General features: G+C 39.2%; 1 protein-coding gene across 1 annotated transcript in view; it reads right to left on the bottom strand.

Moving 5' to 3' along the window:
• Positions 1-997: 997 nt before the first annotated feature.
• Positions 998-15,765, bottom strand: part of LOC104509145 (bifunctional heparan sulfate N-deacetylase/N-sulfotransferase 3-like) — a 62,554-nt gene continuing 47,786 nt past the window's right edge. Inside the window, 8 exon segments of the mRNA XM_010150987.1 lie at positions 998-1,117; positions 2,265-2,367; positions 2,965-3,074; positions 7,655-7,825; positions 8,830-8,873; positions 8,876-8,988; positions 12,881-13,004; positions 13,821-13,917. Of these exon segments, the coding sequence (XP_010149289.1) occupies positions 998-1,117; positions 2,265-2,367; positions 2,965-3,074; positions 7,655-7,825; positions 8,830-8,873; positions 8,876-8,988; positions 12,881-13,004; positions 13,821-13,917 (882 nt within the window).

Raw genomic sequence — 15,765 nt, 5'->3', positions numbered from 1 at the left:
GAAAAAATAGTGGTGCAAATTCAGGCAACCCAAGTATGGATCTGTTTCTGCTCTTCATTACTTTTTCATTCCTTTCAGTGGAGTCACACCTGATTCACAGCAATGTAAGCCCAGCGTGCAGTAGCTGGATCCGGCTGCCCGCAGAAGCCCGGAGTGAAAGCCTGTTCTTTGCACTGCTTCAGTCTGGATCACAGGTGTTATACTGCTCATAAGGATTATACTGCAACATTTGTGCTTCGCATGTCCAATTAGATTTCTGTTCAGATAACGGCTATATTCTGTATTTTGCCACTTTAGTCAGTACAAAATCAGACACAGTAATTACGGACAAAGGCCCTTACCCCAAGGGTTTGTTGTTACACGCTATAATCACAGGCGGTGTTTTATACGTCTGTTTTTTCTACATTCCTTTTGCCTGTGGCTTCCAGATTTTGTTCTGTGTATTGTTTTGCTGTGCACAGCTAAATCATATATGGTAACTGTACTTCTCACCCTTGTTAGTATATACTTTGGGTATTGGCAAACTGATTCCAAAGGCAGAAGTACAATTGGCATTTTGGTCCTACATTAAGTTTTCCTACTTTATGCAAGACAATACTCAAATAGTAAGAAAAACTGTCAGCAGTCTAACAATGGGCTACAAAACCTACATGAGACACAATACTTTTAACTGATATACAAAAATGTAAATATTTACCATGGAATTGGACAGGTCATGTATCTCTGAAGCTTATACCAGTTGCAAATAACTTCCACATAGGTGCACAGTTGTCCACAAGTCCACAGGCCCAGAAATGTTTATGAGAAAGATCAGTCCCATCAGAGCTCTAAGAAACACATGTATTTTCACATCCACATGCCAGCATATGGAAATAATTTCTATCTTTTGCTCTTTTTGGAAGAGGTATATTTTACAAGACCTTCTGGTAGCTACTGGAGACTTTAGGTATGTTGACTGAAGTGTGGAAGGGAGATTTCAAACAGCCTTTTTTCAATGCTATCTTACTTTCTGTAGCTCCTGTCTCAGCCACGATGGCAGGGGTTGTCCCAGTTTGTGTAGGAGTTTTGACAGTTCCACATTGTGATCTCTGTAGTAGCTTGACAGAAAAGCCCTGCACTGGTGGATACAAAAGGACGTATTTTTATTTAATGAAATGCTGTACTGCAGTTGCTGTGAATTCTAGGTTTCAAAGTTTGTTTTACCTGTGTCAAAACTTTACTTTTTTTTATGCAATTTAGATTGGTTTATGCTACTGCATGCAAGTTTAAGCTCTTCAGTTAGGAGCTGAACTGTAAAAGGTAATTTCAAGAGAAACAAAGGTTGTACGAAATGAACACTGAAGCCAAAGCAAGGGATCTGAGATTCCACTCGGTCACGTAAATTAAGAATCGCAGCAAAGCTGATTCCATTACTTTGAATTTACTGAAGTGTGATTGAAACCAAAGCTTCTAAAATGTCTTTGTATGTAAGCACGTATGTAACCCCATTTTCAAAAGTATTCAGAGTTGAAAAATCAACAGTAACCCAATGATTTTAGAGCAGTATGATTCTATTGATGTAAAGTTAATTATAATTTACTGTGAGAAAGAAAACCCAGCTTACTTGCCACATTAATCGCTCTTCAAGCTGGGAGTTTTTATTTGCCTTTTAGTCAGGCTAAATGAAATGGGAATGCAGGGCAGAATAAACATAAGTTACAGCTAGAATGGGAGACTAAACTGCCCTTGGGTACAGGCTGCAGCACTTGATCTGACGGAAGTTTCTTCGTTTGAGCATTTGTCTGGGGAAGGTCTTCATAAAACTCATAGAAACAGAACATAACTGGTCTTAAAACTAGATTATACGAGAGTCTGCATGACTTGTCATGGTCAACTCCTGTCAAAGACAAGGCACCAGAAACAACTACACATATATGATCGTGACTGAGAAAAAAACATGCACTGTGGAGCCCCTGCTGCTTAAGTCACTCAGGTAAAGGGAACAGGTTTCCAAGTGAATTTCAGGGGTGTCAAGTTTATTTTTCTAAGGGGTGCCAAGTTTTAAAAGTTGTTTTTTTAATGACTTAAATTCTTCACATTTGAAATGAAGAACCAAAAAAGTCTGTGCACTCCACAGCTATCTCAAATGTTTCATTTTTGAAAGGTAGTCAAATAATTAACGTCTACTTAATTTTATCTTCTCTCCCTTCTTGTGGTTTTGGCAGTGTGGTGTCCCATGTGTGGCAACTGAATCCCTGTATAATGCAATGAGCATGATGGTTTACCTCAGAATCCATAGGAGGGTATTTTCTACCTTTGCTTTTTCCAAGACACTTTGTTTTTCCTTCTTCCAGGAGCTGACACCAAAAACCTTTATGTGAATCAAACCTGAAACAAATATTTTGCAGTGTTAAGGCTGTGAGATACTGCAAGGAGGATGCACCTCCCAAGTTTAGACTGAAGTCTCAGAAGAGTAAACCTAAGGTTGTCAGTCTTATTTTAACAGTAACCAAATCTAAATGTCAGAATCCAAAGGATTTGTGTACAGCTGTATTTATGATGTACAGAGTGGGTGTTACCTTCCTGACTGATACCACTGAATCTGTCTTGCAGCTAATCTCAAAAATAAACTAACTGTCTTTCCTCTCTGTTTATGCATGTCAGCATTCCACGTTCCACTTATGGAAATAAAACTCCTTCCAATTAATCCAAAATTCATATGCAATTCTCACACAGCAACACCTACTATGTCTGTTTGTCAGAGTCTACTTCTGTAACCATCCAGCTCCACACTGAGTGGCTCAGATGATGATTCAAGGAAAATCTAACCCTGAACTGTGTTCTTTGCAGGCACTGAAGGATACATCCTACTGACAGCTCAAAGAAGAAGTATGAGAGGCTTTATTTTGCAGTGAGCTTACTTACAGACTAACTGGTATTTCAGGAATGTAGGAACATGTGAAAATGATGATGAAATTAACTCACGTCAGGGCTTCAGAGTAATTATAATGAGGAGAGACTCCCAGAAATTTCTGTACTTCATCCATTACGGTAGAGGGGTCAGTTCTCAGCTGCTGTCCATCAATAATTAGCAACTACAACAAATAAAATAAATGGAAGTTTAATTTCAAGTTCATTATTTCAAGCTTCAGACTAGAAGTTCCACCTCTGTCAAACTTAATCATCCTATGGAGAGTGCTGCCCCAGAGAATGAGAACTGGTCCAGTTTTCCTTGTCATCATCATTAATGACCTGGGAGCAGGGTAAATGGCATGTTAATTAAATCTGAAATGATATTAAATTGGAAGCTTTTGTGACAACAGAGAAATAGCAGTGAAGGATCGAGACATGAAATATTGGCAGGAAACTGAGTGAGATTTGTCCAGCCAAGAAAAATGGTATTAATGTTTAGAGAAATAGCCTATAATTCTCATAGACACAAACATATACATATATATGTTAGAGTAACATTGAAAAGTTTGTCATTGGAAATGACCTGAAAGACAGAAACTATGTGTTTCCGTAGGTGAAACAGCTTACTTCCAAACCCATACAACACTACAGAACTGTATTAAGAAACCTTCTTCAAGAACATGAACAAAGGCAGATGTTACGGCAATCTTAAGGTAGGGATGCAGATAGATTGCGGTTCAGTCACCACGACACAGAACCAAAACGTGTAATGCATCTCTAAGTAAGCCAGGTACTGGTAGGTAATCTCTTTTTCTTCTTTTTGAGTGCTTGACTATATACACACTCACAGTGGCCACTTCAGTCAGGGCCACCCTGAAGGTGGAGCTTCAGGGAAACAGACACTAGCCAAGAATTTTATCAAATGTGCTATCACGCCCAAATGACCCGCTGATAGTGCAGCAAGTTTGGGTCTTTGTGACTGCTGGAAGAGAAGCAAGGTCACAAATGGATTAGTGAAGCATTCGTGTCTCATCCTGGAAACAACTCTCCTCTTTCCATCATGCTTTAGTGATGAAAAGGAGAGGGGAAATAGATTTGCAGATGAGTCAACAATCTCCCTCTGCAAACAGTGCTGAAGCTTTTTTTTAAATTTCCATGCAAGCAGAGAGGCTAAAATCATAAGAATTGCTTCCAGGATTGGATGAAACGTAGAGGTTTTCAAGACTATGAGGTTTCAGAGCATAATCAAAAGGGAGGAAATGTGTTTTCTTTTGAAAGATCAGTCTTTGGAATTGCCCATATACGGCATGTGCATTGGGAGATGTGGATTAGGGGAAGTGTCAGGCTGTTCAGAAAGCAGTAGCTCATTCCCGAAGTCCTTGCAATCAGATGCACGATGACTGCCTAAGTCCAAAAATAAACTCACTGCTTTCCTAAGACAGGTTTGAAAACAGACCTTAAGTGCTTCGCAGCACAGAGGTCAAAAACCATCCTAAATGTGGGATATTTCCATCTGAAAGGAGTGAGGTGTTTGTTCTTCACTATTTAAAAAACACACGGAGATAAATATCTGTGCATTTCCCACTTCTGCCACCCCAAAAGAGTCATGTAAGAAAAAGTTTTATCAGTGGAAATTCATTCTAATTCCTGACATTCCCAGGGAGCAGGTAACAAAAAATGCTCTCTCTCTACCTTCAGGGTGGTTGTAAGAAACTGAGGAAAAGATTTTTTCTTATTTGTACTGATCTATTCATGTCCTGATCTCAGGAAGATATAATTTCATGAAGTTCCTCAAAAACTAAGGCATTTCATGTATGGCAAGGTGGAAAAATTAAATGGTGTCATTTTTACAAAGTAGATGGCTTCACATATAATGAAAATACTACAGATGAAGTATTTGGAGTCGCTTTACAGCGTATTGATCATTTTACTGCAATATTGCTGACAGCTGAAGAGATTAAGTCCCTGCTCTCCCACTATACATGAGTTATTTTGTGTCTAAAAGTCGCTATGGTGGGAGCAGAGCTCAAAGAGAACAGCTTAGGAACAGCCCGAATCCTTCAGCTTCAGACTGACCATTTAAGGATGGCTGTTGGAAAATCAGCTTGATTTCCTACAGGGCTTGAGCATGAGCTTATCTTTTGGGAGTTTGTCATGCTAGGTCCTCTTTTCTTCTGTATGACTGCACTGAAGCGATGAGTTGCAGGCAGGCAATTAAGAGACATGAGCTTCCAAAGCTCTAGAGATCTGTCCTGGTAGCCAGACAAAAGAGGACTTTTTGCATGACTTAGAATAAATTAAGTCAATCAAAATTCTAAACTTCTGAACCCCACATTTACAAAGTACTCTGAGATTTTCAAATTCTTGCCATGTAAGACAAGTGTGCTGTTACCACTTTTCTAATGAAAAGGGGAACCTTAACTCTTGCTTTTGCCACTTCTACCACTTACTGTATGCCTGCTGCCTTCTTAATGGACATTAAGGCTTCAATTCAGTCACATGTGTGGAGACCTCCAGATTTACACAGCATTAAAAATGATAGATAGCCTTAGCTAGTCTGGGTGAGACCTCTTTCGGTGAAGGAAGGCTCTCATTTTTTAAGATAAGGCCATACTTTCAAGCTGAGCTGATTTTAGGTCTGACATGTACTGTTTTGTGCTTCAGCAGTACCTTGAACTTGCTAACTAGTTTGGATATGGCCTACTGTGTATCGTTGCTTTTCCAATGCAAGTTAATCCCTCGTCCGTTACGGAGAAAACATAAGGCTACCAGGGCTCATTCTACACAATCACTGTGGGATGTAAAATCCAGCGTAAAATCTGTATGACCATGCATATTGTCCAATATTCATGGATTACTTTTGGAGAAAAGCTAATGAAAACATAATGTAGAGGATTTCATACAAGTATCATGCTATTACAGTATTGTGTATCTCATGAGGTCTGCAAGGCTGGCCCAGAAGAAAATACGTGAAGAATAACACCAACTAGATGCATCCGAGCTTCCTTGGCACACTCTGGGAAAACAGAAGGTGCAGACTCCAGCCAACTTGTCTCAGCTAGGTGAGTCCTGGATAAACAGAAGGTTCAGTTTGCAGCCAACCTCCCTCAACTCAAGTAATCTTTAAATGCTGGGTGGGGAGCAGTGCCAGACACATCACTAACGTCAGAAAAATCCATTCTAGAAATAAATCTACCAAGGAGATACTGACCAAGAGATATTGTCTGCCTGGTCTTGTATATCACATGATGTTCAGGGCTTAGGATGTGTGTCTTTTGGGGCTTGATCTTGCACAGGGCCAGAAAGAGGCTAATGATTTCCATGCTATATGCCAACAGAAGCTTGCAGGGAGATCCAATTTTCAGGTGGCTTATGTGCCACCTGTACTGAAACCTATGGGTCCATAAATACACATCCTTCGAAGCTCAAGGACACATAGGGAAACTGGTCTTAACACAAAGAACACGTTAAGGATTCAGGATCAGTCACGTATACCAAACGTAGATGATCAGGAACACCAACATGCCAAACTGTTTCAGTGCATGAATGAGTCCCAGTAGAGGCTCTGATATGTGGATGCACTGTTATGGGCAGCAACACGTAATGAATTTCCAACACCAAAGTGTGGTAACCCAGTGCTTTGACAGTTACAGAAAGGTCATGCTAGGCAAAACATGAATTCACCTAAAAACATGGTGATGCCTGCAATGGTGAACACAGTGATGTACACAAAAGCTTTACCTGTATTGCTAATTACATACAAACCAGAGACAACTTTCTGGTCTTGAAGCCAAATGGCACAGGATGACCTGGATCCATGTTGCTAAACGCTCTCACCCAGGAAACCAAATTGGTTGTATCCACACTCCCCCATGGTAACAGATGTTGTTATGCTTCTAAATGTGCTCTGGAATTGCTTGGCACGATGCTTTTTGCTAGGGGTCCAAACTGTGCCAGAAATGCCTTAAAAGCCAAGCAGTATGGACTGCAGCGGGAGAGCATGTGAACTCTTGCACTGGTACAGGTTTATTCTACTACAGTCACAGCCTATGCAGGTTGACACAGTGGGAAATTAGTGGAAGAAAGGACCAAGAAGTTGGTCAAGACACTGATGCATTTAAAAACTAAGGTGTTACTAAACCTCTAGAGCATATCCATTTCCATGTGGTTATCTCCATTTCAGATGGAAAAACCTCTTCTCAATCCATGCCAGTAGGGCAATATCCCAGCTGACTTCCCTTGATGCTAGCTGATGTTTGCTACCACTCAGAGTAGACAGAAATATTATTGAGCAGCTTCCCTTTATTTTCCTTCAATTCTTCTTTTGGGAACCCTGACGGACCATCTGATGTTGAAGAGACCAGAGAGCACTGCACACCTGGTTCTCTTTTCCTCAGCATTACTGACAAAGAGCCAGATGCAGAGTGATGGAAGCATGAGCAAATGGAAAAACAGCTGTAGGTTAAAGACAGTTCAGGGTACAAGAGAGTTCAAGGAGCACCAGTGATGTTTCTTGAGCTTCCAGATGATTGTTCTGATTTGTTTTGCAGAAGAAGGTCTCAGCTGTAACGTGCTAACACATGACAGCCCTAGCAAATTCAACCAACTACTCAGAACATGGCTATGAATAGTCATAATCAATGCCTTAAAACATGCTCTAGCATACCTGAAGATCAGTGTTCAGCAGACAAGACTTTTACAAAGGTAATCTTTTAGGATATTCTATATATAAGATTAGGTTGTCAATTACAGTCTTATTCACCTGATAAGGTGGGAAGTAAGTTAGCCATCTTTCAATATGGATAGCATACCATCCAGGTGCTAGGCATCTCTTTTGGAGAGCTCGCAGCTCTGATGGGGCTCGAGGTCCAGCTGTGATCACCTGATAGAAGCTGAATTTGAGAGCTGCAGGATCTTCATGTGATCGCTGATGCTGCAAAAGAAGTTACATTGCTGGAACTTTACAGACCATGAAAGTTGGGAAAATAAGACTAAGCTGGTTGGTGTTACTGACCTGGCCTTGCTGACCTTGCCACGAGTGATTGTTTACACTAAAAGTTACTACAGTTAAGAAGTCCTCATCTCTATTAATTTGTTGAAAACACTGGCATAAATGATTGTTTGTATCAAAAATACTGTTTGTAGCAAAAGAAATCAGAAGAGACTGATGCTAGCAATAACAAAATGGAACGTATAAATGTTTATTTCCAATAAACTGAGTGGCAGGTTTTGTACAAATGACTCGGGCATATGAACACAAATACTAAGAAGCTCTGTTTCTAGTAGTTTCCTTTTTCCAGCTTACACAAGGTAAATATTCAGAAAGGCAAATTTGAATGCTGGTATTTATGAGGATTGTTGGATAATTCAGGTCAGAAGGGATCTCAGCAGGATTCTAGCCAAGCCTCCTGTCCAAAGCAGGTAGGCTATGGGATCAGATGCAGGGCTGAGATTACACAAAATATGTCACAGAATTTCAAAGGGCTGTGTTTCCTATGGAATTTTACATTTTTTTTTTTTAATTTATTTTTAGTATCTTTATTTTGGCAAATTCCAGTTGAAATCTGTGGACCAGAAAACCAAAAATTTCTTAATCTATCTTGTATTTTAACCATCAACTAGATAACTAGGTCTAAAACAAAATTTTGTATGTGCTGGTTACATAAATTAATTGAGTAAGTAAGCATTTTTACATGCTTATATTACAGGCAGACTTTTGAAAGGTAGTTTCTGGTATTTTAATCTTTGAAAGACTTTCAGGTTTACACTGCCAGATACCTCAGCCCTTGGGTGACCATATATGGTACACCGACGGACAAATAAAAGCTTGTATTATCCAAACCCTTTACATACATACATACTGAAAGGATATAGAGAAAAGGATATTCAAGGTGGAAACCTTGATTTGTGCCTGCCCGTGTTCTTCAAAGTGCATACCTGATACCAGGAATACGCCCGATCGGATGGGGCGATGAGGGTGGGGGGGAGAGGGAAGCAGCTCGCTTAGGGGCTTCCTCAGAATGGAAATAGTTAGCACTTTTCTCAAAGAGGAAGTCAGTTGTGACATTAGAAGGAGTGGGGAAGAAATCCATGTACCTAGGAAAGCAACAGCATCATCAGAGTTACTTAAAAGTCACACAAAGATTGAAAAATCTGTTAGGTATATTTTATTCTACAACAATCAATTAAATAAAAGCCTAATTGCCAAATAAAAGCAAACAGAAGTTTACACAACGTTTTTGATCATATTTGACTTGGTACTAGTTTTCTTCTTCTCACTACACATGATTAGACTTTGCAACTATTTTTTGGTAACAGGGTAAAAATGTTACAATATCCACGCATCTTCTTAACACTAGTGAACTCTCACTTTCTAGTCAGAACAAACTCCTGTCAAAGTCAGAAGTAGAAGATGAGTTCTCTGCACCTCGCCCTTTGCTGACATCAGTTGAAGTGCGATGCCGTAAGAAGGAAGATACTCAGTATCAGAACTGGTTTTACTCAAAAGAGAAAATAGCTCGTTTATGTGGGGAAGATGCACTGAACCCCCACCCCCCTGGCTTCATCAGGTAAAAGGTTTCTAAGCAGTAACTGCATTTTTCATTTATTTTTCTGAGAGTCACATTTTTGTGGAAACATGAATTGTATTCCTTTTAGTTTTCTTCCTGAGCTTTCCTGATCCATTATGAAGTTGCAGTTAATTTCCAGCAATCTCCTATGTCACATACAGACTTCTTTATCCACAGCCCTTGGACCACTTCTCATTATTGTTGGGGAAAAGAATAAATAGAAAATGTTGGTCTTGACTTTTCAGTTAACCTCTGTACTGATAAAATAAATGCCATTTAAAACAACCTGTGCTGAAGATCATGCTTAAGGACTGAAATTTCTTCCAGTGTTCAGACTTCATTCTATTCATAGAAGCGAACGACTTCAGATACAAATGACATGCTCTTGCTGGCTTTGAAATTGTGACCATTGCAGCCAAGGACAAAGACTTGGTAGGGTGGAACAGGCTGATGCATGCGCTGTTTTCTTTCAGACACAGATCTCACAAGATGATCATAAGCACACCGGCACTGACTACAAGGTACTTAGAGACAAGGAAGGAATCTACAGCGGTTTTAAGAAACTGAACTCTGTGACACCTGACCCTGAGAAGACAGCTCTTACAAGCGACTTTTAGGTATACATAAGCAAGCATTTTCAATTTATTGTTTTAAGCTTCTTCGGCACATGAATGGATAGCTGTCATCAGAAATGTGCAAGTGAAGCAGGCTGGCCTTCAAATGGCCATTTTCTACGCACAGATGGTTATGGATTCATTCGAGGTCTGAGGACCTGCAGCTGGTGGATGAACACGTATCAGAGACCCAAATGATGCCACGTGAAGCAGAGACGGATGGGCAGGTCCCTGCATAATATGCTCAAAGTTGCACTCAAAACTACTTCTACAACACTACACAGCTATTGCTAGTCTCACAGGCAGACCATATGTAAGAAAGCTGGAACACAGCGACAATCAAACTGAACAAAAGTCTGTTTCTGCCCTGCTGGTTTATTGTTTATATCTGCCTAATGCTAATGCAAATACCAGAGAAGATGGTACTATTTCACTGAGTAAACAATGGACTCTATTTCCCAAAAATATTAGGGCTGATTTGATGAAAACGAGGAAGCTATAACAATTTCTGCTAATGACCCAACCTGACTGCGTGACCTCAGAATGTTTTACCAGAACATCAACATCAAAGAAAAAGGGCAGCTTGGAAAGACACAATAGACACTAAAGGCACATCTGCTCTAGAGCATGTAAGGTGTGAGTATGCTGTTGTGCTGAAGTCCTGGGAGTAGACCAAGTAAGTACAAGGCAGTGAGGACTCCAACAGTTAACATGAAATATAGCACTACAACAAATTTTGGGAAAAAGCAAATTGATAACATGGCAAATTTGAAAAAAAGTAGTTTGTGTGGTGTCAGTGAAAAATGACAAAGATATCTTGATATCCGGTGGGATATCAAGAAGTTACAATGTCTAGGTGCAGCATTTCTGCTGAAGACAGACTGCAGCTTAGCACCTAATTCACAAGACAATTGTTAAACTCCACAAGGGCAGAGCTGAGAAGGCTTTAGAAAAACTTGTCAAAGAAATCCGTAACAATGCTTACATAAAGAAATGTGACTAGTCTGTTTAGACTTCATTTCAAGAACAGAAATACCAGTTTTCATCTTACTGTTCTGTTATCTGTACTGGAAGTCTACAATATACATCTATACCTCTTTCAAGATGGCAGTATTGAGATTGCCAATGGCTGAAAGAACCCTTTCCAGCTTCTGTAGTTAGCCTTGGTCTAAATGTAAGCCTGGACAAAGACTAAGTCAGAGTCAGCTCTGGGAAAGAGCTTTATCTCTGTAACCACAAAATAAATTGAATTCATTATTTGTGAATATTATTGCCTTGAAAGAATCCTAGGAAATTAATGGACTAATGAGGAGAGACCTTGTACCTAATTACCATTTGGTGAGCTCATTACATGCCAGCATTAAAACACACTATCAGACTGAAGGTCTGAGAGAGCTGTCTGGCAGACAGAATGTAAATCGAAGAGTGAAGCAACTATACCAACGGGAAGTTCCAAGTATCCAAGACTTAACTGTGAGAACCCAGCAGGGGAGAGTGGGGCAGGTAGCACAGAGGTAGAAATAGCCAAATGGGTGCTGTAGAGGGAGAACCTGTCAAAAGGATCTACCTGCTCTGTGTAAGTTGACCACTGGGAACTTTCTGAACAGTGCTGTGTTAAGATAAATGTAATCAGGCACCTGTCTAGCAGACAAATTGTATCTGCATGTTGGGGAAGCAGATGCAGCAGGAGGAATGAGAGAAGCAGCAAAGTGGTATTCTAGCAACATGAAAACACTGATTTTGTGGAAGAACTGGCTCACTGTTCCTCAGCTGTCTCCATCAGCGTGCACCTGATGTACCTCACTTGCATATCACCTCCTCTGACTTCAGAAGTCTCCACAGCAAGGAGTCAGCTGTCTAATTTCCAGTGATTCAGCCAGCATCTTTTGATGGGTAATAACTGGCTGACTCACCGCACTTTGCAACAACAATCTCCTGCAACAATTGTAACTCTGTAAAAACTTAGTGACTTAAAAAGAAATTGGATTTGACATATCTGCACTAAGACCATGTAGCAGTGTTCACCCTGTTAATTTTATGGATGAATAAAGTCAAATGCAAGAAAATTATTTTCCTTTAAACTGTGGGAAGAAAAGAAACAAGACAAAATATCAATAATGTTTTACTGGTGCTCCCCAGCCACTACAGCGTGTTACCACTTTTCATCCTGTAGGGCTTTATACTGCAGCACTTCCTGAAAGCAAGGGAAATCAAGAATGACCTTCCGGGTGTAGCTGTGGAGTCCCTGGTAGCCGCAGTGGGCATGGCAACAGTGATACGTACCTTTTTAGCACCACTTGCTAACCCCACAGACACCAACATTCTCCTAATTGCCTGAACTTTGAAAAACATTTTGAGAGGCTTTTCCTTTCCCCCTTCTACCTGACAGCTATTTCTAAATCCTATTTAAAGGAAAAAATGTCTCTCCTTGATAGTATCCTTTTTTTCCTCTTAATAAGTAAGTTTTTCAACAGGAACATAATTCTTGCCTCCATATATCCAACTAACAACTATTACTGTCCCAACTTCAAAGGCATGTGTAATGAGAAATACATTATTTGTTTTCTGTTTTGCATATATTAATATATGGAAATTTACAAGAAAGCCTCACAAAAGTTAGTGCATTTATGATATTCCATAGTAAGACTGTTATTCATTTGCATTAATTCACCATTTTAGAAGGAGACTGAAGGTTATTTTATATCTCACTCTCTAGATAAACAGTTACCATTACCAACATTAATGCCATTTTTGTATTGTTCACAATATATAAACTTTTATATTTATACTAATAACCCATCTTACCAATCAATCCCCCTGTGGTAGTTATTTCTATTAAAGAACTGTACCTCCTCAAAGGTTTTTGGGCTGGGGGAGTTACTAATGATGGAAGGATGCATGATCAGGAACAAATACAAGGCTGTGGTACCTGCAAATAGGATAAAAGGCCAAGATTAAAAATAAAAAAACCACACACAATTTTTTAGGGGGGTCATACCCACAAATGGACTAAACCCAGCTTTATTCCATTTCATTTCAGTGAAGGGATGCTGGTCACCTAAGAATCTGTGCTTTCTCAGCTTTTAAATTGAAGACATTTAAAGAACTGTAAATAGTTAACACAGAAACTGGAGTGCTAGTGCTGAAATCTCTTTCCCACACTTTTAATAACTGTATTTTAAAAATAATTATTGGTTTTTATGAGACGTTCACAAAAATAACTTTAAAATCTTGCACTCAGTAGCTACTGTGGATTGGTGAAGATGAAAGGAAGCACATATGCAATTTTCTGATTAGAAGGAAGAAAATTAACCATTAAGCTAATTTATAAACTACTGCAATCTTGCAATTCAAACTGTCCATTAGGAACTTCTTGACTTGAAATAAGTGTCATGAAATAACAAACTTCTATAAACGAGACACTTGCAGGAAACCAAGAACTTGCAGTTAAGAATCTACACCATTTGAAAAAAATCTTGTTCATCATCTCTTTATCAAAGTGTTACTCATTTTGACACAAGGCCAATAAAATCTGACACACACCTGAATCTGCATTTTCAATGTGTGTACTGTCTGTTGTTGTAACTTACATTATTAAACTATATTTGGATGATATCTGAAAATAAAAAAAATGCTATTAGATGATCAAGATCTCTGTATAACAGTCTGAGTAAAAAGTGATTAATCGGTGTAATTACTTGGACTTGCACATAGCCTATCTCACTGAAACACAGTAAAATCTCACCAGTTTTCTGGGGTCCTACCACCAAGAACTTTGGTAATCGATCGCAGGTTTTTTCTTTAGACCAGATATCTCTGTGCCGTTTGTCATCACACGGGTTCTAAAACGCAGAAAAACAACTAAGAATTTCATTGGTAATCACACCTGATACGGTTCTTAAGTTTATATAAATTAGCAATTTTTCAACAGTGTACAAATATTCTTACCAGAAAGTATTATTTTCCCTTATGACAGAAAACCATGTTATATATTAAAGAACTATTTCAGCGATTCTGAAAGATATTCACACTGTAACCAGGCCAGAAACTGTCTCTTTTCAGTGTTTTGAAGAAAGGGGGTTGTCATTCTAACTCATTCCCACACGTACGTAGGTGGTCCAGGTACCCAACAGACTCTGGGACAAGATCATTTCTCCTGTGAAATGTCAGTATATTCAGCGGAATTATGCCAAAGACAAATTTGGAAATCATTCAATTGATCAATTACATACAAATTAGAAAGACTTAAAATTGCTGAAGAGTTCTCTAATTAATGATTGTTTCTTTTACATTACTGTAACAGCTATCACTGTATATATGCTATAGTTTTTAAACTAAAATAGTAAATTAATTGTAATTTAAGGGTTGCCATTCAGAAATACATATTCTGATCCTCCAGTTCAAGTCAGTACGTAATACTGAATCCTGTTTTTTCACATGCTGCTTTACAACTGAAGCAGTTGAAATTTGTTTTAGAATTGCTACTTGCAAACAGTTTTTGACACTGTTGTTTGGCAGTACTGCACTGAGACAACGGGAACTACCAATCTTCTAGGCTTAAAAAAAATGTAACTATTCAGATTCACGTGCATTATAGAGAAAAGAGACCACACTCAGTATTATGTTAGTCACGGTTACTTACAAATTTCTTTTCTAAGTTGTTCTACTTTTTCAAGTCATTTGGCTACAGGCTAATTTCAATTTTTAAAATTAATTCTTCCTTAACATTATGCAAAATTCTTGACATTTTCCCCCTAGTTCAATGTTTTATTCAATAACAGCATGAATTTCAAGAAGTATATTTAAGTCCAAATCTCACACTCGGATTCCAAGTTGGCAATTCAATATCCAATGCTAGAAAACATTTGAGCAAGCAAGCTTATATATATTTTTATGTTTGATTTAGTAAAGCTTGCTCCTTAGAATATTTCAATCAAGTCACTTCAAACGGATGATATCTGGGATACATACTATCACTGCAGGGACACATGTACCTACACAGACATTCCACTGAATTGGCTGCACTGTCGCTGAGCGTGTGCAAAATGAACATGACAGCGTTCACACCTTGGTGCAGGAGTTCCTCTTTAGGGCCTGTGCTCTTAGCGCTGCATGATGGGCTGGAGAGGTGTCAACTGCACAGTCAGTGCAGGCTTCAGCCGTAGCAGGTCTTCACATTCCTGGTATTTGCAATGTGCTCGCTTACGAGAGTGGGATAATCAAGCAGCAGAGTTGGTAACCCCAGTGTATAAGGTGCTGGTAAACTTCTTGCTTGGGCAGGTCTCAGCCGTCTGTGAATAACTTTCTTACCTCTCTAGTCTATTTCTGCTTGGCTAGACAGTTTTAGCATTACGGCAGCCATGGTCTTAATGGTCTTTTCTCTTTTTGGATGCCCTCACACACCAGGAAGAAAGTTCATTTGTTAAATGGCCAACTGCTAAAATATGCATATACATCTCCCTGTTAAATGCTTCATTCCTGTTAGTTCCAAAAGGAGAAGAGAAATAGCACAACATGTGTTTCCTGCACCTCCCACATTTCTAAAAGCAAGTGAAGTCACAAATGAAATGAATTAAAGATGGTCTTAATGACACATACTAGTCTCACAACCTTTCTGTGGAGTTTTAAGTGGCAGGGAAAGCAATCACGACACTGCAGCTTCAGTAAGCTGTTTTATGGAACCAACTAGT

This window comes from Eurypyga helias, unplaced genomic scaffold, assembly GCF_000690775.1.
Source record: "Eurypyga helias isolate BGI_N326 unplaced genomic scaffold, ASM69077v1 scaffold7404, whole genome shotgun sequence".
Lineage (NCBI taxonomy): Eukaryota > Metazoa > Chordata > Aves > Eurypygiformes > Eurypygidae > Eurypyga > Eurypyga helias.
The sequence above is the reverse complement of the archived record's forward strand: the minus strand, read 5'-3'. Positions and strand labels throughout refer to the sequence as shown.